Source organism: Elephas maximus, chromosome 22, assembly GCF_024166365.1.
Source record: "Elephas maximus indicus isolate mEleMax1 chromosome 22, mEleMax1 primary haplotype, whole genome shotgun sequence".
Classification (NCBI taxonomy): domain Eukaryota; kingdom Metazoa; phylum Chordata; class Mammalia; order Proboscidea; family Elephantidae; genus Elephas; species Elephas maximus.
The window spans coordinates 31,531,539-31,556,879 of NC_064840.1; the positions used below are offsets into that span (position 1 = coordinate 31,531,539).

General features: G+C 48.1%; 1 protein-coding gene across 10 annotated transcripts in view; it reads right to left on the reverse strand.

Annotated features, from left to right (window-relative positions):
* Positions 1–1,328: 1,328 nt before the first annotated feature.
* Positions 1,329–25,341, reverse strand: part of KIAA1671 (KIAA1671 ortholog) — a 239,253-nt gene continuing 215,240 nt past the window's right edge. For 7 of the 10 annotated variants that reach the window (XM_049866975.1, XM_049866973.1, XM_049866974.1 and 4 more), the window contains exons 7-12: positions 21,166–21,421; positions 17,074–17,248; positions 12,146–12,270; positions 10,876–11,018; positions 9,273–9,355; positions 1,332–7,366 (exon numbers count right to left, since the gene is read on the reverse strand). In XM_049866975.1, the coding sequence (XP_049722932.1) occupies positions 9,277–9,355; positions 10,876–11,018; positions 12,146–12,270; positions 17,074–17,248; positions 21,166–21,421 (778 nt within the window). In that variant the 3' untranslated portion in view covers positions 1,332–7,366; positions 9,273–9,276. Of the gene's footprint in view, positions 7,367–9,272; positions 9,356–10,875; positions 11,019–12,145; positions 12,271–17,073; positions 17,249–21,165; positions 21,422–25,341 lie in introns of all 10 variants that reach the window. The other 3 variants (XM_049866981.1, XM_049866980.1, XM_049866979.1) reach the window with 1 other exon arrangement.

The following is a 25,341-nucleotide window of genomic DNA, read 5'->3' on the forward strand; positions in this document are numbered from 1 at the left end:
CCGGCGGCACTGGGTGGGAGCATAGGGGTATATGGCTGTCCAGTGGCCCTCAACTCCTGCCCTTTGGTTTGTTGGTGCCACCATCTTCCTGCTGAGTTACATGACACCCTCGGAAAGGCTCTAGTTCTTAGGAGAGGGAACCCCAGAACCTCTTGAGGCGAATTTCCCATGTGCCACATGGCCTAAATTTGAAGTCAGGTCACCCCAATATACCCTCCAAACTGGGTGAAACCCATCCACTGGGTGTCCCATTCATCCATAGAACATTGTAACAGATAAAAATGAAGCTTTATTGCGTCTTCATATAGAAGGTAAACACGAAGAAAAGCTACCACTTGTTGAAAACCTACTACGTGCAAGGCGTTGTGTCAGTTTTATCAGCATTGTTGAATCCTCACCAGCCCTTTTAAGGGGAGAATTCTGACCTCCACTTTATAGATGAGGAAATGTGAATCCAGAGAAGTGAAGTCACTCAATGTCACCCTAAAAAGAAAAGGAGGGGACGTCCTGCCTAGGGCTAGAGGTCGTAAGCCAAGTAGAAATAAAGGTGTTCACGATAGCTTATTTACGACGACAAAAAGTACAGTCGATTCTGGTTATTTGCGGTAATTATAAACGCCTCCTTCAAATACTGAATTAACGAATACCAAGCCACCCTTTAACCCTCAAACCCTGGTGGCGTAATAGTTAAGAGCTACAGCTGCCAGTCAAAAGGTCAGCAGTTCGAATCCACCAGGCGCTCCATGGAAACTCTACGGGGCATTTCTACTCTTTCCTGTAAGATCCCTATGAGTCGGCAATGACTCCATGACAACGGGTTGCAAAAAAATTTTTTTTTGCCGCTATGCGCATGCGCAAAGTGCGAATGCGCGCTAAAGCCGTGCAAGTGTTTGTTAGTCAATATGTGGCTTCGCGAATATGTGGCTTCAGGAATACGGAATCCGCAAATGAAGAGAAGTGGCTGTAGATTCGTGCTTTTTTAAATAAGTGTCAGAGTAATATTTTACCTGTGATAGGTATTGAGTAAATTACTGAATAAACAAAATGTTGAGGGGTCAAAGGAATGATTAAGCAACAGGGTCTTTTTATTGTGGTGTTGGTTTTTTTTGGCTAACATTCTCAAATCAGCATAAAACCCGACTACTCCGTATCCCTGGAGGGTGTTGGGAGTGACAGCTGGCCCCGGGGATCAGGTCAACCTGTGTGACCTTGGGAGAGTTACTGAAGGGCTCAGAGACCCCGTCCCCTCCTCCTTCAGTGAAGAGTCTTCCTTCCACTGGAGTCATTCAGAGATCATGTAAGCGAAGCACTCAGCAGTGTCTGTCTTTTTATTATCTTTATCCCCTGAGGGATCCTTTCCATTACTCACAGTTCAAACCAAGGGGCTACCCCCCGCCCAAAACCAAACCAACCCATTGCCGTTGAGTCGATTCCAACTCATAGAGACTCTATAGGATGGGGTAGAACTGCCTCATAGGGTTTCCAAGGCTGTAAATCTTTATGGAAGCAGACTTCCACATCTTCCTCCTTTGGAGCAGCTGGTGGATTCAAATTGCTGGCCTTTTGGTTAACAGCGGAGTGCTTCATCACTACACCACCAAGGCTCCTTACATCCTGCTGAAGGTCGTGGAGATCACAGTTGGTTTCAACCCCTTAACTTGGGATGAAGATGCCACCTGCTAGGGGTACGAGGAGGAAGACAGAGGTGGGGGCGGTGTATCAGATGATTCCCTCCCATTGGACCCTTTAGGATCCCAAGGACTAATGTGCTGAGCATTTTTACATGCCATATCCCCTTAACCCAGGCTTCTTACCCTCCAGCCAATTCTGACTCATGATGACCCATGTGTGTCAGAGTAGAACTGTGCTCCACAGGGTTTACAATGGCTGATTTTTCAAAAGTAGTTCTCCAGGCCTTTCTTCCAAGGCACCTCTGAGTGGAATGGAACCGCCAGCCTTTCAGTTAGCAGCTGAGTGCTTAGCCATTTATGCCACCCAGGGGACAGGTGAGATTTGCCCACTAACGTCAACATCATCACTCCCATCTTAAAGCTCAGAAGAACCAATACTCAGAGATATCACACAGCCAGGAAGTCAGAGAACAAGGATTCAAACCCTGCCTTGTTTCCACGATCTCCTGTGATAGCCAGGCATCCAGCAACCCTCCCAGAATTCCAGCAACCCTCCCGCTTCTCGGCCCCCAGATCAGCCAGACAAGAGTACAACCCAGTCAGGTAGAGATGGGTCGGACCTGCACACATGGGAGACTCCATTCAGTCATACACTGACACACCAACTTCTCCAATGCAACCTGCATCAAAGCTTTATTCGCTATTTTCATAGTCTGAATGCAACATCTTTGAACATGCAAAGGTCATCTTGTTTGAACGCAGTCGACCAGATGTCTGACTGTGCTTCTGTGCCTATGAAACCTCTTTACAGTTATAAAATATAAAAGCACTTGTAGACATACAATACTCTGCGAGGTCCAGGAAGCCCCGTTTCTTTTGAACATGAAAAATATAGGTTTTTATAGCTGAATTATCAGTCACATGATTACAGATCCTTTCTGGGCTTGGATGAGGTGCCCCCGTCCCCGGGCTTCTGCTCAGACCTTCTAGAGCTTGTGAATTCGTAAGGCAACTGCAAGAATATCTTCAGGCAAGAGGCTGCACTTTCCTACATACAGAACTCAAGTTCTTCTTCTCTCATGACTCACGTATCAGAGGAAGGAACCAACAAGAAAGGTTAGGAAAATATATACCACATTTATCTGTATCTCCCCCCATCCTACAAAGCATTCTGAGGTTCAAAGTCATCTGGGAAGTTCATGACTTCTAGGACAAGTGGGATGATTTAGGAAAGAAGACAGTACAAAATATCTTCCGTAACACAATGTATTACTTTTGCCAGCCCCTATTTACAGGAGCTGTAAGGCGATGTGGAAGGAGATCATTAAGAAGTTCAAATTCTTCTTTTGACAATGGCACAATTTTTAGCAGGCGTGATGCCAGCAGGGATTGTCGAGAAAGTCCCAGTCTGAGTCTTAGATGTTAGGGTGCGGGGTACAAGGGCAACTATTTAAGAAGGGGGCTTCTGGGAGGTGAAGAGAGAGAGGCTGAATGGTGTCGATTTCCAGGATGAACTTGGCAGAAACCTCAGGCTGACTTTCCTAAGCAGACAGCCTGGATTCCTGCCCACTCCCTGCCCCACCCCCACCCTGGCATGGACTAAGAGATAAGAGAAAGGATATCTTAGGAGGGTGGTCCGGGCAAAAGGAGACACAGGCCGGTCAAGATCCAGCACACTCACGCCGACTTGCCTTCTAGATGGTTCTATGCTGCCACAGCCTTGGCCTGCCCCAAGTTCCAATGAAGCAACTCCCAGCAGCTTCTCAGCACAGAGCTCGGGCCCCCCACTCGATATGGTGGTCAAGCCCAGAGCAGATCTCCCAGCAGATGAGGAGGGGGTTGTGCCTGCTTCAAGCGGCCCCCTCCATCTCAATGGTGTCCCTGCTGCCTCACAGACTCATGACACCATGGGAGTTCTGTTTTCCTGTTTTAACACATCAGGCTAGGGGTAAGATGATGAGGCTTATTTGGAGGTTACAGAATATCCCTCCATCAACATAGTGACCTGCCCCAGCTTAAACACCTAAACTGGGGGCAGAAGGAGTAGTTCCCCGGTGGGTACAGCCTTTCTCCTGCCTCCCTAGTTCCACCCAAGCTCACCCAGAAATACTGATTTATGCAAAGGTAACCGCAATCTGGTTTCCTGTGTTAAGGGGCAAGGCCGTGTGGGTGTGGCCATAGGGATAGAGGGGGACAAGCCGCAACTGGTGAGGGTGGGGCTGGCTCCAGAACCTTCTTCTAAAATGGGAAAGCTTTCTTCTCCTGTATTCCCTGCAGGCCTGGCCCGCCTTGAAGAAAGCATTTCATTTAGGAGGCCTTCCGCTAGCACCCTGGTGGGATTTTAGCTTCATGATGATACCTAACCCCTAGAACAATCTGGGGCCATCATGACAACAAATTTAAAAGCGTAAACTGACCAGGCAGCTATCAGCACTGGGTGGGAGTCACTGAGGTCTCCTTCAGGGAAGTCATGCCCAGGGGTCTTCCAAATCCCTCGGTCAGCCTCTAAGGGTTAGGACCTCAGCTTATGTCCCTTTCTACTCTTGCTTCTCAGCTAGACCCCGAAGCCGGCCTCACTCCCCGAGCTGCACAAAGGGAAACACATCTGTCTGAAAACATACGACTCGGCTTGTTCCCCCCGGAAAACATTTCCACCTTATTTCCCTGAAATCAAGACAACCGGAAATTTCAGCTCAGCGTTACCGGAAACTCCCAACATCCCCAACACCACAAGGTTGCTCTTTCACCAGAATTTCTCTGACAGCACTGTGTAATTCTCCACGACATGCTTTTTTGTTTTCTTGAGGCCTTGCCATGGAATTTCACAGGCCAACAGCTTCTGTTTCATTAGGCAAGGGACCATGAAGAAGGGGGCCTACTGGAGCGGAAAAAGATACAGACTTAGCAAAAGACCAGCTGTCAAAATGCTGATGTGCAAAGAGGAGAGACAGAGAGTGTTCATATACAGGAATCCGCATTCTGGGAAGAGTCCCATCTAAGAGGCGCCAAAGGCCCAGGGAAGGGGTGGGGGACGGGGGCAGGTGGCTTGATTGCACAGAAGTGATTAAGGCATATTCAAATAGTTTCAAAGGAGACGGATTTCCAAAGTGGGGCACCAGGCAAACACACAACATTAGTATACAACCCCTTGCTTAGCCCCCATCCGGAGACATAAATAATGTGGTTGCCCAGGTATCTGCAAAGGCTCCCAGGCATAGATACTTCTAACGTCACTGTGCCGATCAGAAGCAGGACTCAGAAGTCATGGGGAGCCTGAATTAAGAGGGTCATTCCTGACCCACTTGACTTGTCTGCTACGAAGCTCTGGAGGAGATGAAACTGCACAAAAGGAAAGGAGCTGAAGAGACTCTTCAGGGTTTGCCTGAGTCAAATTTCAAAGGCTGGACCTCGTATGGTCAAATCACCAAGGGGTGAAATGGATTTTATTTCCAGTCAGGAGGTTAGGCAAAGGGTCCCCAGGCTAACCTCATTTTCAAGTGGTTTTTCTTTTCTGTCAGGTATATTTGGGCTAGGACATGAATTCCTTAACATTAAGCATGAATTAAGAAGTGAGAGTTTGCACGGTGAGTGTAGATGAGTTCGCTAAATAGAGCCAGACATTTCCCACCACCTGAGATGATACCAGGGTCCCTTCCCATCTGAAGGAAAGAAAGACAGCAGTGAAGAAAAGAAGTTGGGGTTGAAAGACTAGCAGAGTGTCTCTAAAGGCTTCCTATTGACCTGAAAAGCCACCACATCAAAGATGTTACATAACATGGACTGGAACTTGAAGGACAAGTCAAGTAGACTTCCTCGTTGATCAAATAGGCTTCAGAAAGTCATGAGGACTTCAGTTGCAAAAGATTGAGCTGGGGCCTGGCTCCAACAACTGCCATCATAGCCAAAGTTCAGCCAACAGGACTCAGGGCGGGTGGGGCCCTGTGACCGCTGTCTGTGATGCTAAGTCACCATCAGTTGCCAGGGCACAAGCGTTTGTCTTAACCTGGAGAAAAGGCGGAATGCTATCTACCCCTCACCCTACCCCAAAAGGGAGAAAAGAGGTGGTAAAGGGAGAAAGAAGAGATGGGGAGGCAGATGGAGACTTGGAGAGTTAGCCAGGGAAAGAAAGACCTTTTCCCCTTGGGAAGTCAGGAGCATGTGCCCCCTGCACCCGTATCTGGCCAGTGCTGTGCATGTATCCTTTAGGAAACCCAGACCCAAGGCCCCTCAGCAGTCACGGGCTGCCCTGTGAATTGCATGGGTGCCTTTCTCCCCATGGGGGTCTCCCAGGCAAGGTTGGCACAGAGTTTGAGGCAATTATGGGCACAGCAAGGGGCCATCCAGGCCTGCCCGAGTAGTCTGCTGGAGCCTTGGACCTAAGAGGTGGAGGAGGCTGGTGTTGAGGATTTCCAAAGAGAAGGGCAGAGGAGAGAGGCCCCAGGGGCTTGGCATTTCCTGGGAATGAGCTCAGAGCTAGCAAGGCAAGAAAAGGCAAGGCGAGCCTTATCCTTCATCATCTGGCATCCAGCACTTCTGCTCAGAGCCCCTGGCCTGGGGGGCTCCCTTCTTGAGAGAGGCTTTCCTACTCAAAGAAGCACTTGTTGGGTGGAGTTGGAGGAGGGAGAACAAAGAGGTGGAAAGAAACAAAAAACAACCCTTATGCATGTGTTTGTTCTGAGGCCAATGTGGAATGCTTCCTCTCTGCCAACAGCCCAGGTAGTTTCAGAAAAGGCTTGGTGGAAAGACAGAGATACTCTGGGCAGGTCTGGGGTTTGACTGGCAGAGGCACCACCATCTTGGCCTACAGCTTGTGAATCCTTGAGGCCAAGGGACAAAGGTCACCTCACAGAAAGCAGAGCTCAAATAAAAAGAAGCCAGGAATATATATACAGGAATGACAAAACAATTTTTTAAAAGCTTGGATAGGGATAAGATAACCTGAGGTGATTGGATACTTCAAAACAAACTATTCACACACCTCTCTTCCAGTCCTGGAACATCAAACCATATATACACATTAAATTTTAAAGAAAATCGGCTGAATTATTGCTTTATCACCTTCAAAAGCAAACAAAGGGACGTACAATGGAACTGGTCAACTATGATGTACACATCTCCACGGGGAGGACAGAAATACTCAAAAGAAAGAGGCAGAGTGTGCTTAGAAACTGGAATTGCTGATATTTCCAGGATGGTGGGGGGAAGAAGGACCACCTCAGAAAATTCCAATCCGGTGGTGCTGACTCGGACCAAGATTATGGCAGGAAGTGAACGATTTTACCTTCCTTGAAAATATCCTTTCAAGAAAGGCCTGCCCTAGGGTGGGGGGAGCGAGGTGCCTTCAGAATTCAGGTGCTTTTCAGAACCCAGAGAAACGGTCCAGCCTCACACAGATGTTCTTGGAGCTGCTGAAGGTGTCGGAAGTGGGTAGAAATGCAAATGATTGCATAAAAGACAAAATCACCAGCGTGGACATTTCTCGAAAGCGTGGCTTTGTTCATGGTCTGCAGTGCTGTCTGAGTGATGTGCCGTGGCAGAGGTATCCTCCTTTCCGGATCCGGCGGGGGGGGGGGGGGGCCGTGGAGGGAGAGGGGGAACACTGGACAGCATCCTCCACCCACCGGAAGGCCCAGGCACGTGACCAATGTGCAGGAAGGGACAGCGGTGGCATGGCCTCGTCTTCGGGGTCTGACAGTTAAGGCTTCTGTTGATTAGGCATGGGTGGTGTCCCCGACCTGGACAGGAAGGGACAGTCCTGGTGTCAGCAGTGGGAACATGTGGGCCCATCTCCCTCCATGATTAGGCTTGAAACCTCTTCTGACCTTCCCCAAGGAAGCCACACCCATAAGGCACAGGCCAGGAAAAAGATAATTATTTCTTAAGGGATGAGGTGAGGAGGGTGCAGGCAGCTCAATACACTGGAATGAGCATGAAATTCAGGGTCAGATCAGGGCTCTGGTCCCAGTTCTGAGCCTCGGATTCCACATAAGTATTGCCAGAGGCTTCAATGAGATATCACACGTATAGCCCTGAACACAAGCTAAACACAGGTCTGAGATACCTTATCACCAGCCCCTGAGCACAGATTTGCTTGGAAATTTGGAATTTTTCAGAGGTTGTTTTATATAAACATATATAGTCCCCGAGTGGTGCACATGGTTAAAACACTTGGGTGCAAACCAAAATGTTGGAGGTTGGAGTCCACCCAGAGGCACCTCGGAAGAAAGACTTGGCCACCTACTTCTGAAAAATCAGCCATTGAAAATCGTGGAGCACAGTTCTACCCGCACACAAATGGGGCTGCCATAAGTCGGAGGTGACTCGACAGCAACTGGGTTTTATAATAGATGTACTTACACATGTGTATATGTATGTATGTATATAAAAATATATGTATATAATTAAATACATATATTTTATGTAACGCCCCCATAATCAAGCACACTAATATACCTGCGGTGTAATATATGACTATTCATCTAAAGTAGGAAAAATAGAGTATAAATAGCATTAGACTCAGCCAGGTAATAGTTATGGAAACTCTGTTTTCAGAGCTCTCTGGGCTCCAGGCTTGTAGATGAGGGCGGTGAGTGTCTGAGAGCATGGATGCTGACATGTACTGAGCCCGCGCTGTGTGCTCCTGTACTGAGGGCTTCCCGGCACTCAGTCAAACCCTTTCTGTGCATTTTCATTGAGTCCTTGGGGACACTTGCTAACATGGGTACTGCTAGCCCATTTTACAGATGTGGAAACTGAGGTTCAGGATGTTAAGTCAGTTAGAACCTAAACCAGGGAATATCTAATATACTAGATTTTTAAATCTTTTTTTTTTAAATTAATTTTTAATTACACAGGTTATACATAAGTACATTCCCCACGTAAAATCTGGAACAATATAGAGAAGCTAAAAAACAAAAACCTTAGACAACCCTCCTCTTTCATTTTATGGCTGGCCAAGTGCATGAGACCTGAGCCCAGGTTATCTGACACTCCCTCTAGGGCCCTTTTCATCCACCCCAAGCTGCCCCAAGCCCCCTGCAGTCAATTCCAACTCACAGTGACCCCACAGGACAGAGTAGAACTGCCCTATCGGGTTTCCAAGGTTGTAAATCTTTACGGAAGCAGACTGCTACATCTTTCTCCCCCAGAGTGGCTGGTGGGTACGAACTGCCAACCTTTGAGTTCACAGCCAAGTGCTTAACCATTTTGCTACCAGCATACCACCAGGATATCATGCTTGGTAAAGTAGAGGGTCAGTGAAAAAGAGGAAGACCCTCAGCGAGATGGACTGACACAGTGGCTGCAGCAAGGGGCTCAAACATAGCAATGACTGTGAGGATGGCGCAGGACCAGGCAGTGTTTCGTTTTGCTGTACAAAGAGTCGCTATGAGTTGGAACTGATTCTAGGGCACCTAACAACAACAACAAGCAGCCCAGGTTTGTTTGGTTTTGTTTCCCCTAAATGGAAACATTGTCACTTTCCCCTTCACAGGCACCCAGAACGCCCTCTTTTCCCTTTGTGTGGACTTCCCTTTGCTAGGGCACAACATTCAGTCTCTACAGCTTTGTCTCCTGCCTAAGTTCCCTCCTCCCCAGGCCACAGGGCTCTTCCTAGGCCTCCCCCCACAGAGCCCCTCGTACCTCGTTAAGCCTGATTCTCATACAGACTTTGCCTCTTCTTGGATTTCAGCTCCTTTAGCCACTGGGGAGAGGGCTCTTCTGACCTGAAACCACAGATCCAGGGAGTTGAGCCCAGGCCAGACCAGGGGCTCCTGCGGTCCAGGGCTAAGTGGTGCCTGCCTCTCCACACTCTATACCAAGGCGGGGGGCACAGGCGGCAAAGATGCTCATGTCAACAAGAAGTGGGAATGAACCACAGTGCCCAAGGGTGGAGGCCAGCTCCTGGCTAAAGAACTAAGTGTGATCTTTCAGGCCTGACCACAGGCAATGACAAAGGCTCCACCTGGCCAGCCTTGGGAGACAGCTGCTGCCCAAGCAGACCTGCTGCACATTTAAGAATCTTTAAATGGTCAAAAAGAAATATTCCTATATTAAATGACAAAATTCCCCAAAACCACACAGCCAAAAAAAAAAGAAAAAAACTCCACCACAACTAAATAGAAATTACACCACACAGAGTTCAAATGAACTCTTGGCAGTCTGATATCTAAAACAGAGGCTGGGAAAGGGTGCCAGGAATCAGGCCAGCTGGCCTCACTTCTTTATCCTCCCTGTCTCTGGAGGGCATTGCAGGCAAGAACTCAGTCCCATGGTGGGCTGCCCTCTTCCGCATCACTGTGTTCGTAGCCCAACTGCGTCCATATGGAGACCTCTGTATGGGGGGCCATTGGCAGAGGTCTTCTTCAGGTCCTCTGCTGAACCTCCTTATCAGGGAGGAAGGGGAACCTTGAAGTCACTTTTTCCCACTCTGACACAGTAGTCAGTACGTTTCCACTCCTAGCCCTTCCCCTTTGCCCTCCCCCTGGCCCCAAGGTCTATAAATCTGCAGAAATCTTTTTATCTGGGGCTCCCTTGGCAGTAAGGTGGTCTCCAGTGCTTGGAATGACCAGTCCGAGAGCCCTGGGAGCAGGAACCGCTCTGTGCTGATCTGAGTTGTACAAATGCCCTGGTGGCGCAGTGGTTAATAGCTTGGGTGCTATCTAAAAGGTCGGCAGTTCAAATCCACCAGCCGGTCTTTGGAAACCCTATGGGGCAGATCTGCCCTGTCCTATAGGGTCGCTATGAGTTGGAACTGACTTGACGGCACCTAAAAACAACAACAACCCCAGGCCTGGCACGGAGCAGGAGCTCTGTGAGGGCGGCTGAACTAGCGGACCTTGCCCAACCTGGCTGCACCCTTCCATCCAGCTTCCTGGGTCTCTTTGATTCCCCTGAGACAAGATACTTCCCTGGGGGGTAAGAGAAGGCAGAATGCCTGTTTCCCCATCAGTCTTGAGAGTGCTGGAGAAGGGCAGGAGCTTTCCAGCAATGGTGCCCTGGGTTTCTGAACAGGTGGGAACAGGGAGGATGGAAAAAGTGAGGCCAGCCAGCCTGATTCCTGGCTCCCTTTCCATCTCTCTGTCTTATGTTTTCGACAGCAGGGTGCCAAGAGTTCATTTGAACAAAGCTGCTGCTGGAGAAGAAAACAGCTTGAGACTCCTTCCATTCAGCTATCTTAGCACTTTCCTCAAAAGCACAACCTGAATTTGGGAGTAGAGGTCCCCTCATCCCCAAGACCCCTTACCTCTCGTCCTTCTCCACACTGGATGGCAGGACGCGGCTGCCCAGAACACCAGGCTGGAAGGGGAACTTGGGGGTCTTGGACTGGAGGGCCCGGGTGGGGGTCTCGCCAGGACTGTCCACCTCTTGCCGCCTGTGCAGCTGAGCCTGGGGAGAGAGGAGAGCCAAGTCTGTGAACGTCATTTGTCTGGGGACAGGCCCATCCAGTGTACCATCACTGCAGCGGGGGGCCTGGAAAGCAACAAGGTCCCCAACATCTGAAGGGATCCAGGCAGAAAACAGGGAGCTGGGGTCGGGGAGGATACTTCCTGACCTCAGGGGCTGAGAAAAATCAGAGGCCCAGCTCGCATCCCAAGCAGCCAAGAGGATTAAATAACAAAAACGCCCCTAAACCCACACCACAATGGGGGCAGTCATCTTTGGCTGAAAAGTCACTAGATGCAGTGTTTTTGGCATGTGATATGCCGTCTCATTTAACTTCCTGAGAACTCTGGAATGGAGTGCAGCCCCATCTCACTGATGAGGTTCAGATACACTAAGCTACTTGCTCTTGTGTTCATACAAACAAAATGCAGTTTTTCGACTGTCCATTAGATTCCCCCAGGAAAATGGCAGGGTGGGTTTTGACCCAATTTTGGAGGGTGCAATGGTTAATTTTATGCGTCAACTTGGCTAGGCTACCGTGCCCAATTGTTTGGTCAAGAACTAGTCTAGAAGCTGTTAAGGAGGAATTATAGGTGATTAATCAGTTGACCTTAAGTAAACCTGATTACCCTCCATAATGGGGGCCAGCCTTATCCAATCAGTTGAAGGGCTTAAAAGCAAAATAAAGGGAGTTTCCCTAGGGTGTATTCTGCCTCCAGACACACAGACACAGACACACACACACACACACTCTCTCTCTATATATGCATTTTTTTAACACATATATATGGCATTGGTGGTTCTGCGGTAGAATTCTTGCCTTCCACACAGGAGACCGGGGTTCAATTCCTGGCCAATGCACCTCATGTTCAGTGAAGGCTTGCAAGTCGCTATGATGCTGAAATGGCTTCAGTGGAGCTTCCAGACTAAGACACTAGGAAGAAAGGCCTGGTGATCTACTTCCAAAAATCAGCCATTGAAAACCCTATGGATCACAATGGACAACTGATCATGGGGACGGTGTGGGACTGGGCAGCATTTTGTCCTGTTCTTGTGCCTAGGGTTGCCATGAGTAGGGGCCAACTTGTGTCCGCTAACTAGCTATCTGATCGGGGCAATTGGTTCAGTACCTTGAGCACTGCCGGATCCATGCCCGGGAATGCGGGCATCCTCTGAGGATGGCTGATGGGAGTCCTCTCAACCCTGGGTGGCTTCTCGTCCTCATCCGACTCTTCCCTCCTGGGGGATTTCTCTTCTGTTGCAAAGAAAAGGGCATTAAAGTCACTAACAGCAGCTGTTTATTGAGGATCACCTATGTGATGGATACTCTGCTCACAAGCAATTCTCATAGCAGCCCTGTATGGGAGATACTACTGTCCCATTTTACAGATGCAGACAAACCTGGGCCTGCTGTTTTCACGCTCTCTCCACTTGCCAGAAGCTATTGACGTGCTACAGAACGAGGTTTTCTCCTGGGCTGGGCACAGACAGACCCACCTCCTGGCTCATTCCAAGTCAGGCAAATAGAAGGAAATCTTTGGCAGAGGTGGCAGAAGAGGCAGAAATGCTCTCTGGGCCCTGCTCTTCAAAGGGAGCGGTGTGTGGAGACCTGTGTGTCTTGTAGAAGGGCTGCCCCAAAGTGGGACCAGGAAGCCACTGTCCTTTGCACTGAGCTCCCTGTTCTACGACTTAACGCTATTACCTGCTCCAGCCTCGTGAGTGAGCTGGGTCTCTGAAGCAAGAGGCTTCTGGGTGGTGGCTTGCCTGGCCCCACTATTCTAAGGGTGAAGGGTGAGAAGTTTCCACCTCACTGAGACATGGCCACGGGATTAGTTACAGCGGGGGGAATGGCAGTGGGATGAGCAGGGCCTGGTTCTCGGGAGCTAATCAGGGAGCGGGGCATTTCAGCAAGGGTAGCCCCCAGGCCTTCCCCAGTTCCTGGCCGGCACCTCCAGGCTGAGGGGACCCAGGTCCTGAAGCCACGTCCCAGGTTGGGGCTATTGGGAAGCTTTCTCCCCACTTTGGTCTTCCTTTGGGCTTAGCTGAACTCAGCTCAGAAAACCAAGAAAGTGTGCAGAGAGCATGGATTTAAATGTCTCCTTTAGTAACAGGCAGCTCCGGCTCCCGACTTGTTGAGTCTATGGAGAAGAGGGATGGGAGAGAAGAGATAACCCTCCAAGTTTTGGTTTAGGGTGTCACACAGTATACAGCCTGCTCTGACATCCTACTGTTTGCCAGGGGCAAACCGCAAATGAAGAAAAGCACCTGCAAGAGCTTTTAGGGCACTAGAAGCTGCGTGTGTGTAGAATTGGGTGGGCGCGACCCAGCAACCCCAATCAACCCTAGGTATATACCCAGAGGACGTGAAGGCAGGAACGCAAACAGAAACCTGCACGGCAATGTCCGTTGCGGCTTTTTCACAATAGCCACAAGGTGGAAACAACCAAAATGTCCATCAACAGATGAACAGATAAACAAAATGTCGTATATACACATAAAAAAAAAATATACACATGGCTGTAAGATATTACTCAGCCTAAAGAGAAATGAAGTCCTGATGCATGCCACAATATGGATAAACCTTGAAAATATCATGCTGAGTGAAATAAGTCAATCGCAAAAGGACAAATACTGTATAATTACACTTTTATGAAATAAGCAAATATATAGATAGAAAATTTCACTGAAGATCATTCAAAAACGGCTGCAGCAGTATATTGACAGGAACTGCCAGAAATTCAGGCCGGTTTCAGAAGAGGACTTGGAACCAGGGATATCATTGCTGACGTCAGATGGATCCTGGCTGAAAGCAGAGACTCCCAGAAGGATGTTTACCTGTGTTTTATTGACTGTGCAAAGGCATTTGACTGTGTGGATCATAACAAACTATGGATAACACTGTGAAGAATGGGAATTCCAGAACACTTAATTGTGCTCATGAGGAACCTTTACATAGATCAAGAGGCAGCTGTTCAGACAACAAGGGGATAATGATTGGTTTAAAGTCAGGAAAGGTGTGCATCAGGGCTGTATTCTTTCACCACACCTATTTAATCTGTATGCTGAGCAAATAATCTGAGAAGCTGGACTATAGGAAGAAGAGCGGGGCATCAGGATTGGAGGAAGACTCATTAACAACCTGCGTTATGCAGATGATACAACCTTTCTTGCTGAAAGTGAAGAGGACTTGAAGCACTTACTAATGAAGATCAAAGACCACAGCCTTTGGTATGGATTACACCTCAACATAAAGAAAACAAAAATCCTCACAACTGGACCAATGAGCAACATCATGATAAACGGAGAAAAGATTGAAGTTGTCAAGGATTTCATTTTACTTGGATTCACAATCAACAGCCATGGAAGCAGCAGTCAAGAAATCAAAAGATGCATTGCATTGGGCAAATCTGCTGCAAAGGACCTCTTCAAAGTGTTGAAGAGCAAAGATGTCACCCTGAAGACTAAGGTGCATCTGACCCAAGCCATGGTATTTTCAATCACATCGTATGCATGTGAAAGCTGGACAATGAATAAGGAAGACGGAAGAGAGTTGACGCCTTTGAGTTGTGGTGTTGGCGAAGAATATTGAATATACCATGGGCTGCCAAAAGAACAGGCAGACCTGTCTTGGAAGAAGTACAATCAGAATGCTCCTTAGAAGCAAGGTGATAGGACTGTGTCTTACATACTTTGGACATGTTGTCAGGAGGGATCAGTCCCTGGAGAAGGACATCATGTTTGGCAGAGTACAGGGTCAGCAGAAAAGAGGAAGACCCTCAATGAGGTGGATTGACAGAGTGGCTCCAACAATGAGCTCAAGCATAACAATGATTGTGAGGATGGCGCAGGACCGGGCAGTGTTTCGCTGTTGTGTGTAGGGTCGCCATGAGTCGGAACCAACTCAACGGCACCTAACAACAACAACATAGATAGAAAGCAAAGATTACTAGTAATTACCAGGGGTGGGAAGGAGAAGGAAAGGGGGAGTTTTTGCTTAGACGGCACTGAGTTTATGTTGATGGTGGTGGAATAATTTGGAAAAGAATTGTACAACATGAAGAATGCAATCAATGTCACTGAATTATATACACAGAAATTGTTGAATTGGCAAATGTTTTATTGTGTTATCTTTTCACCAAAATAGAAAAGAAAAGGAGTGGAAGAAAGTCAGCTACTATAGTTTCTATTACAAGAAAAAAATTTGGTTCTTCTTAAAACCACAGAAGAAGGTTTTGGTGTTTCTTCCACGGCTCTCCATCATCAGCAGATAAAGGCCAACTCCTTGGCAAAGCACCAAGGTCCTCCATGATCTGGTCCCTGCCTGTCTTTCAATGACAGTCCCTTCTATTCCCAGCTCAAGCAACCTGGAACACACAGAATGTTCTTTCCACACCTCTACCTCTATGATCCTGTTAAAAATTTTGCCTAGATTATGGAAGATCCATAACCAAAAAAAAAAAAACCAAACCCATTTCTGTTGAGTTGATTCTGACTCATGGTGACCCTAAAGGACAGAGTAGAACTGCCCCATAGTGTTTCCAAGGAGCGCCTAGTAGATTCAAACTGCTGACCTTTTTGTTAGCAGCTGTAACTTTTAGCCACTATGCCACCAGGATTCCACAGACACATCCAAATTCCTGAGGGACCAAATTGCTGGGCTGAGGGCTGTGGGGACCATGGTCTTGGGGAACATCTAGCTCAACTGGCATAACATAGTTTATAAAGAAAATGTTCTACATTCTACTTTGATGAGTAGCATCTGGCGTCTTAAAATCCTGTGAATGGCCATCTAAAATACTCCGCTGGTCTCACTCCTTTGGGAGCAAGGAAGAAAGAAGAAAACTAAAGATATAAGGGAAAGATTAGTCCAAAGGACTAATGGACTACAACTACCACAGCCTCCACCAGACTGAGTCTAGTACAACTAGATGGTGCCCGCCAACCACCACTGACTACTTCGACAGGGATCACAATAGAGGGTACCAGACAGAGCTGCAGAAAAATGTAGAATGAAATTCTAACTCACAAAAAAAGATCAGACTTACTGGCCTGTCAGAGACTGGAGAAACCCCAAGAGTATGGCCCCCAGACACCTTTTTAGCTCAGTAATGAAGTCACTCCCGAGGTACATCCTTCAGCCAAAGATTAGACAGGCCTATAAAACAAAGCAAGACTAAAGGTTCACACCAGCCCAGGGGCAAGGGCTAGAAGGCAGGAGGGGACAAGAAAGCTGGTAATAGAGAACCCAAGGTCAAGAAGGGGACATGTTGTGGGGTTGGTAAACAATGTCACAAAACAAAATGTACACTAATTGTTTAATGAGAAGCTAGTTTATTCTGTAAACTTTCATCTAAAGTACAATAAAAAATTAATTAATTAGAAAAAAATTCTGCCTAGAATACCTTTCCTTCCCTGGCTAAGCTACCTGTTCTTTAAGAGTCAGTTCATCTTTTGATACGGAATGCAGCCAAAGCAGTCCTGAGAAGCAAATGTATAAAAAAACCAAAAAACCAAACCCAGTGCCGTCGAGTCGATTCCGACTCATAGCGACCCTATAGAGCAGAGTAGAACTGCTCCGTAGAGTTTCCAAGGAGCGCCTAGCGGATTTGAACTCCCGACCCTTGGGTTAGCAGCTGTAGCACTTAACCACTACGCCACCAGGGTTTCCGCAAATGTATAGCCTTAAATATTTATTAGAAAACAAAAAAGGCTGACAATAAATTCACTGATCTTTCAATTCAAGAATCTAGGAAAACACCAGCAAACAAGCCTAAAGAAAGTATAAGAATGAATTCAATAAAGATAAAAATCAGAAATAGCAAAATCCTATTGTGTTTCTGTCCCTTTCAACCCAAAGGGCCCTAAATAATATATCATCTCTCAATTTGTTTTATCCTATTTTCTGATGATTTCTACAAAGTAGGAAATTATAGTTTCCTATACGAATGTGTTCTCATGTCCTAAAGCCTCCAAAGTCAGGAAATTCTTCCCAGTGTTTAACCTAAGCACCTCCTGCAGTTCAGTGTGATGCCTGTGGTGGAGAGAGGGCATGGCATACCTGTTGAGTCCTTGAACATCCACGTGCTGTCAAGCTCCTCCTCCAAAGGGGACCTGCTCTCTGACTCACTGAGTCGGCTGCGCCGCAGAGAGTGGGAGATGGGAGCCCGGCGGCGGCTTCTCTTGCTGAGCTGCACACGGGTCTTTAGGGCACTTGAGTCGAGGACTGAGGTTTGCTTTGGGGACAGCGTAAGAGGAAAATGAAAAAAGCAAGGAGACCATCAATTGAGGGCACCATCCATCAGTTATGGCATCACTCAAAGACGGTACATGTAGTGTCACTGATACACAAGATGCTATTTAGGTGGTATATGGGCCAACGTTTCCACATTTTGAGAGTGACCTGAACATCCTAAGTTTCTCCGTGAAATATGCCATGTAGGCTGGTTGCAAGGATCAAATGCACCAATGAACCCGAGTGCCCTATCACTGTGCCTGGCACATAGTAGGCACACAATAAAGGAAAACGCCTACTCTGACACACATGGGGTGACCATGAGTTGAAGTCAACTCAACAGCAACTGGTTTTGAAGTCCTTGGGTGGGTTAAACGATTAATGCACTTGGACGCTAACTGAAAGGTTGGAGGTTTGAGTCTACCCAAAGGTGCCTTGAAAGAAAGGTCTGGCAATCTGCTTTTGAAAAATCAGCCACTGAAAACCCTATAGAGCACAGTTCTACTCTGACACACATGGGGTCACCAGGAGTTGAAGCCAACTCGACAGCAACTGGTTTCTGGTTTATTCAGAAAAGTGTCCTCAAGCTCAGAGGCTCTCACCCAGGTCCCCTCTCTACTAAGAATACTCTGTGGCTCAGGTGGGAAGGGTGGAGGAACTGCCCCACTAAGCACCCGGCATTCGTTCTCAATCATCCTGGAGGACACACATGAAAAGCAGAGGCAGATGGCAGGTCAGTGATGGTTTACGAAGATCCCAGTGAAAGGGCTGTGGGGGCAAACTATCTCTAGGAAGGCGGTGGTGGGCCCAGCAAGCATATTGGGAAGCAAACTGGCTCAGTGATCTCCCGGGAGAGGATGACAAAGAGCTCAGAGTTCTGGGTTCAAATCCTGCTTTGTTCAAATCCTACCTGTGTGACTTTGAGCTTGGGGTGTCCTCATTTGTAAAATGGGGCTAATCATATCACTCTCTTCACAGGGTGGGTGGGAGAATTCAGTGAGCTAAGGCATGGGAGGCCCTTATTTCAGCTGCCACCTGACTAAGGCTCGAACCTGAGAGTTGTGAGGACCAGATGTTTCTCTCTTCCAGACAAGCTCCTGCACTTGCGTAGAAAGGTTGTTATTTCTTCTTGGGGGCACTTTTGAGAAGTTTTGTCATCCATGGCATTTTAAGTTAGGGATAACAGGCTAGTTTCAGTGAATCATTTCCAAGAGCTGGTGTGTGACAGCCCCTACCCGCCTCCAGTGGAGGCAGAGGAAAGACCTGTTTCCAAATCTGTCACAACAGTGTCCAGTGGAGGAACTGGTCTGGGTCTGCCACCCTTATGAGAAGAGCCTGTCATCCCCACAAGAAAGGCACACTTCTCCAGCAACCCAAGGAAACAACCTTCTCAGACTCAGAGAGTGGGAAGTTCCAACTACCCCAATTGAAGGACGGCGTTGGCTCCTACTAGCCCAAAATGGGGTGGTGGGGGGTCGGGGGAGGGGTTCTGTTTCTACAAGGCCACTGCTTCAGCCTCAATGTGAACAGGGGTTGAATTTCTTAGTGCACCATTTCCCCTTTCAAGCCCCCAGCCTCCAAGTGGTCCTCATGGAAGACCCACATCACACTAGGCAAACCTTCCAGTTGCCATTGAGCCAATTCCAACTCATGGTGGCCCCATGTGTGTCAGAGAAAAACTGTGTCCCATAGGGTTTTCAATGTTGATTGTTTGAAGTAGATCACCAGGGCCTTCCTTCCAACGTGCGTCTAGGTGGACTCAAACCTCTAATGTTTCAGTTGGCAGCTGAGAGCGTTAACTGTTCACACCACCCAGGGAGTTCAGGCAAGCCTTAGCATAGGTGAAATAAACAGCTAAGCCTGTGCTTAGGGACAGCTAGCATTTGAAACCACTCATTGGCGACTTAACTTCCTCATCTGCAAAACGGAGTGATGAGTTTTGTCTCTGGGAGTTATTAGCATGTATGTGGACCAGTGGCCGACACTCAGTGACAGGGGCTGTTCACACTGGTGCTGTTGTTTATAAAGGACACTGCTGAGAAGGAGCTTCCTAATGTTCTGGGGGGACTCCAGGAAATTATTCGACGGCTCAGTGACATCATACAAGCATGTAAGCTAGAGCAATGCCCAGCACATAGTGGGGAACTCAATGAATGTTTGTTGAATGAATAACTGAACACCTTATCTAACTAAATCCTTACAACAACCCAGGGAGGGGGGCACAGCTACATCTGTGTTTATATAGCACGATGTGCCAATGAAGACCGAACATGTGTCTTTCTCTGCCTCTGTCTTTATCTCGAGGTGCTGGTGAGAGACCTTGACCATCCTTAGGAAGGCGAATCTCCTTTGAGGCCCTAAAGGAAGCCCCCTGTGATGGTTCATTTTATGTGTCAACTTGGTGAGACCATGATTCCCAGTGGATTGGCCAAACACCAGCTGCTGCTGCATAATGTAATCTAATATAAGGTAATGTAATCACCTTTCAAGATACCATCTAACACAATCCATCAATCAGTTGAAAGGGGAGTTTCCTTAGGGTGTAGTCTGTCCCGAGACTTTAAAAACAAAACAGAACAAAAACCCCGTTGCTGTCAAGTCGATTCCAACTCATAGAGACCCTCTAGGTCAGAGCAGAACTGTCCCATAGAGTTTCCAAGGCTGTGAATCTTTACGGAAGCAGAATGCCACATCTTTCTCCCATGGAGTGGCTGGTGGGTTCAAACCACCGACCTTTCAGTTAGCAGCTGAGGGCTTAACCACCACGCCACCGGGGCTCCTTTCCCCAGACTATAAATGGGTATTTTGGCAGAAGTGGTTTTCTTTCTGGACTCTGGACTCTTCCTGTCACCTGACCTGGAGATCCTGGGGTGTGAGCCTGCAGAAGGCTCCAGCCTGCCGGCTGACCATGGACCCTGGACTTGCCAGGCCCCACAACTGTATGTTTCTCTAGAGAATCCTAAGACACCCATCTCCCAATAAGGGGGTGTTTCTCCTCTGGAGGAAATCTGAGAGTGTGGACACAGGGCTTTATGCCAGGACAGAGCCCCTTGTTGGGCCCTCAGGAGTGTAGGCAGGTGGCCCTATTGTCAGGGAAGGAGGGTCATAAGGCCCCTGTGTTTCTAGGTTGTAAAGGAAGCTCAGCCTGACCCTGGGAGGTGTGGCCCCAGCAGGGAAAGGACAGGTGCTGGTCTGTGAGGGGCTGGATCACAAGGCAGTAAAACCTGGGCTCCCAGGCGGCTGACATCCAGCGGGTGGCTGTGCTTGGGGACTGGTAGAATTCAGTTCTAGGGGCTGCTCTGGGAACCCATATGGGGAGGCCTATGGCTGCGGGAGCTTCCCTGCCTAGAACAGCCACTACCCATTCACAGACAGACTGGATCCCCCAGCAGCAGGGACACTTCCACCGAGCGAGACCTTGGTGGGAACGTCTGGCAGAATTGGTCTGAGCCAACTCCAGGCCCTTCCTGCCTGGAATTATAAGACTCAGACAGACCTCCCTACCCACCCTCCTCAGAGGTCAGAGGCCAGATTCCTGCTCATCTGGCAGGTGAAGGGGAACCAGTTTAATTTGAACACATGTGATTGTAGAGCCCATCACGCTGGTTATAATGGATCAGGAAGCCAAGGCTCGGAGAGGTGAAGACATGTGCCCCAAGATACACAGCTGGTACCTGAAGTAGGCACTCTACTGGGAGATGCTGGAACTTAAGACCCTAACGAAAGCCTCTTTTATGGGATTCATTTCACGTGTCAGCTTGGCTAGGCTATGATTCTCGGTGGTTTGACCAAACCCTACGCAAGCTGCTGTTTTATAATGTCATCTAATGCAATGTAACAGAATCACCTCCTATGACACAATCTAATGTGATGCACCGAATCTCTAGGGAGAGACGACTGGTTTCAGCGGCGACTTACACTGATGAAGGAGAAGTCGTCCTCTCTCTGCGCTGGGCAGGCGTCTGGCAGGGGTGGCCCCTCCGTTCCGTCGGTGGAGTCCAGGTCTGTGCTGGAGCGGTCCACGCTGGTGCTCCGCTGGCCCCTGGAGCTGTCGTTCAGGTCCCCGGCCGAGGTGGGCTCCGTCTGGGATGACAGGGAGGGCAAGCGGCTACTGGGGGGCTGTTTCCGTGCTGACGAGGCACTGCTGTCCGGGGATGGGGACTCGGGGGCCAAGCTGCAGAAAAGGGGGGAAAGGAGACATGGTCGGGAGTCTGCTTCAGAGAACGGAACTTCAGAGAACAGAAAGTATGGTGCGGGGTGTGCTGTCTCCTTTGGGGAACAACAAAGGGTCAGTCTTGTCCCGTTCAAAAAGCCTCTAACCCTGTGCTGTCTGAATCCAGAGCCACTGGCCACGTGTGGCTATCGAGCCCTCACAGTGTGGCTAGTGCAAGTTAAGATGTACCATAAGGGTAAAGCACACGTTGGATCTCCAAGACTTTGAATGGAAAAAGGTTGTGAAATATCTAACAACGTATTATATTGACTTATATCGAATCGAATACATGTTAAAATGATATTTTGGATTTATTGGGTTCAAAAAATACACTGTGAAAAATAATTTCACCTCTTTTTTTTGATTCGTTCAATGTGGCTACTGTCATTGTTGTTAGCTGCCGCTGAGTTGGCCCCTGACTCATCGTGACTCTATGCACAATGGAATGAAATGCGGCCCCGTCCGTCCTGTGCCATCGACGTGATCGGTTGCAGATCAGACCACTGTAATCCACAGAGTTTTCACTGCCTGATTTTTGCAAGTAGATGGTCAGGGCCTTTCTTCCTAGTCTGTCTTAGTCTGGCAGCTCCTCTGAAGCCTGTTCGGCATCAGCAACAGGCAGGCCTCCACTGACAGATGAGTGGTGGCTGCCCACGAGGTGCACTGGCTGGGAATTGAACTCGGGTCTCCCATAGAAGGTGAGAATTCTACCACTGAAATATTTCTGCCCTCTAGAACTTTTAAAATTACACGTTGTCTCACTTGCAGCTCACCTTGTATTTCTGTTGGGCAACCAATTATCAGCAGTTACCCATGGAAGAGCAGGGGACGGGGATCTTCTGAACTGTTTCATTCATTCAGTGAGGATTTACTGAGCATGTACTATGTGCCAGGCACTGTGCTAAAAACTGCATCATTTAATCCTCTGTGAAATTCTATGAGGTAGGATTAGCCTCATGAAATTAAATATTAACCTCACTGAAGGGAAACCAAGGCATAGAGATACAAAACAGCTTGCCCAAAGGGGCCGAACTGGAATTAAACCCATGCGGTCTGACTCTAGAGCCCACATCTTTGCTCCTGTCTTAGCTCTGGCATCTCTCACCCTGCTACGAGTTGGAATCAACTTGATGGCAACACGTTTTAGGTAACTGAGGAGTCCGTGGGTAGTCAAATGGTTAGCATGCTTGACTGCTAACTGAAAGGCTGAAGTTTGAGTCCACCCGGAGGTGCCTTGGAAGAAAGGCCTGATGATCTACTTCCCAAACATCAGCTATTGAAAACCCTGCGGCGCACAGTTCTACTCTGACACGCACGGGGCTGCCATGAGTCAGAACTGACTCAATGGCAACTGGTTTTTGTTTTTGTTATTTTAGGTAATTGAAACCACATAATACAGAAAATTTATGAATAAATCAAGCCATTACTTGCTCCTCCCACAAGCACACACTTCAAAAAACAAATGAACAAACAAACCAAAACAAAAGACACTGTAAAAGCCTAGCATCCAGGACATACGATACCCTTACCCTGAGCAAAGGCTGGGACTCTCCCTCCCTAGTGGGTGGGTCTGCCCTGAGATGCCCCCAAGCTGCACCTTCAAGCAGAACCTTCCACCCAGGCATACTGGTGTTGCACTGTGGACTCGAATCACATTTTTGGTCAGCTCTGGGTAATTTTATTGCTTGGAATATGAAGTATGTTGGGGTTGCCGGGTCAATTAAACCTAACCAAATCCGTCGAGTCGATTCCGACTCATAGCAACCCTATAGGACAGAGTAGAACTGCCCCGTAGAGTTTCCAAGGAGCGCCTGGCGGATTTGAACTGTCAACCCTTTAGTTAGCAGCTATAGCACTTAACCACTACGCCACCAGGGTTTCCAATTAAACCTAAGCCAGCCAAAAATGTGGGGGATACCACCGTGGAGGCAGCAGATGGCGCCAGCGCCCCATGGCTGGGAGCACAGACACTCAGCAGGCTTGGGAGGGTAGGCTGCAGCACTCCTAGAAGACAGCAGGGGCGCTCACGGGGAAGATTCCAGATGCCACTGGCCAGTTTTCAGCCCTTCTTGGAAAGCTGGCAGACTAAGTTCAGGTGAGAGAAAGGCCTCCCCAGGGTCGCATGGTAAAATGGGCAAAACCGAGACCCAGGTCTCCAGGATTTCAGATCAGGGCTCTTGCAAAAGCCTTCTAGTGAAATAAAAACAACAAACAAAAACCCATTGCCATGGAGTCGATTCCAGCTCATAGCGACCCTATAGGACAGAGTAGAACGGCCCCCATAGAGCTTCCAAGAAGCACCTGGTGGATTCGAACTGCCAGCCCTTTGGTTAGCTGCCACAGCACTTAACCACTATGCCACCAGGGTTTCCACAAGTGGAACATAGGTAAGCTCATCAACTAAACACATTTCACAGGTTAGCCACCCCACCCTCTCACCAAAAAAAAAACAACAAACTTTCCTGGGCACTATCAGAAACCTCCGCTTCCCGTTTTCTTGTTGTTAGGTGCCGTGGAGTCAGTTCTGATTCATAGTGACCCTACGGGACAGAGCAGAATGGCCCCACTGGGTTTACAATATTTACAGGAGCAGACTACCAGGTCTTTCTTTTGAGGAGCCGCTGGTGGGTTCAAAAAGCTGACCTTTTGGTTAGCACCTGAGCACTTCACCATCGCACCACCAGGGTTCTTTGCGTATTAAGTAAACACATTTTCATAGGTTAGCAAAAAAAAAAAAAGCTTTTCAAAGCACTATCAGAAACCTCTGCTTCCCTTTTTCTTTTTCTGACCCATTTTCAATCCTATCAGCTGCAGCCTCACTTTAACATCAGCTATTGCTATGGGACATACCCGTGGAGAGGTATGACCACTCCAAAACCTGGGGCAGGGGACCTGGGCTCAAGTCCAGTAAAGCCACAGACATAGTGGGCAGTCCCTGCCTCTCTCTGAGCCTTAGTTTCCTTGACTGGGCATAATACCCACAGATGGGGAAACTGAGTCACACGGTGACACAGCTGGCTTCAAGACTGTGACCTGCAGCCTAGGCTGGGGAAGGCTGACTCCACCTGCTTAGAAGGGCAGTGCCTTCCAGAGGCAAAGCCACTACTGTGCTCGATCCTACCCGAGAAGGAAAACGGTATTTTAAAAATAATAACAGATACAGCATATGAAAGTCCCGCCACACTTATCCTCCCAACAGCCCTATGCAGTGGGGTGCCTCAGCTTTCTCCTTTGCAAAAAGGGGTAACAGGATTAAATGAATTAACACGTTTAAGTGCTTAGAAACAGTGCTGGGTATAGATGTTCAATAAACACTGACTATTTCTCTAAGTGGAGTCCCAGGGTAGTGCAAACAGTTAATGTGCTTGACTGCTAACCAAAAAGTTGGAGATTCCAGTCCACCCAGAGGTGCCTTGGAAGAAGGTCTGGCAATGTACTTCTGAAAAATCAGCCCTTGAAAACCCTATGGAACTCGATTCTACTCTGACACATATGGGGTTGCCATGAGTTAGAATTGACTCGACGGCAACTTTTTTTTAATAAGCATCATTCTCTCTCTATGGAGGAGAAAAATAAAATTTAAACATCTAAGTAATTTACCCAGGGTCCCACAGCCAGTTAAGGTGAAGCTGGGATTTGAGCCCCGGCCTGCCTGCCTCCTGGATCCAGGTGATACTCAATAACGTTCAGGCTTCTGCCACAGCACTAATGTCTCCTCCTAGCCAGTCTGACATTGGAGGGCCCTAGAATCCGTTTTACAGTGGCGGTGTTACATACAGGTATAGTTTATAAAGCCATATGTATACTATGTTCCTATATACATAAATATACAGTCAATCATTATTCGTGGATTCGGTATTTGCGAATTTGCCCATTTGCTA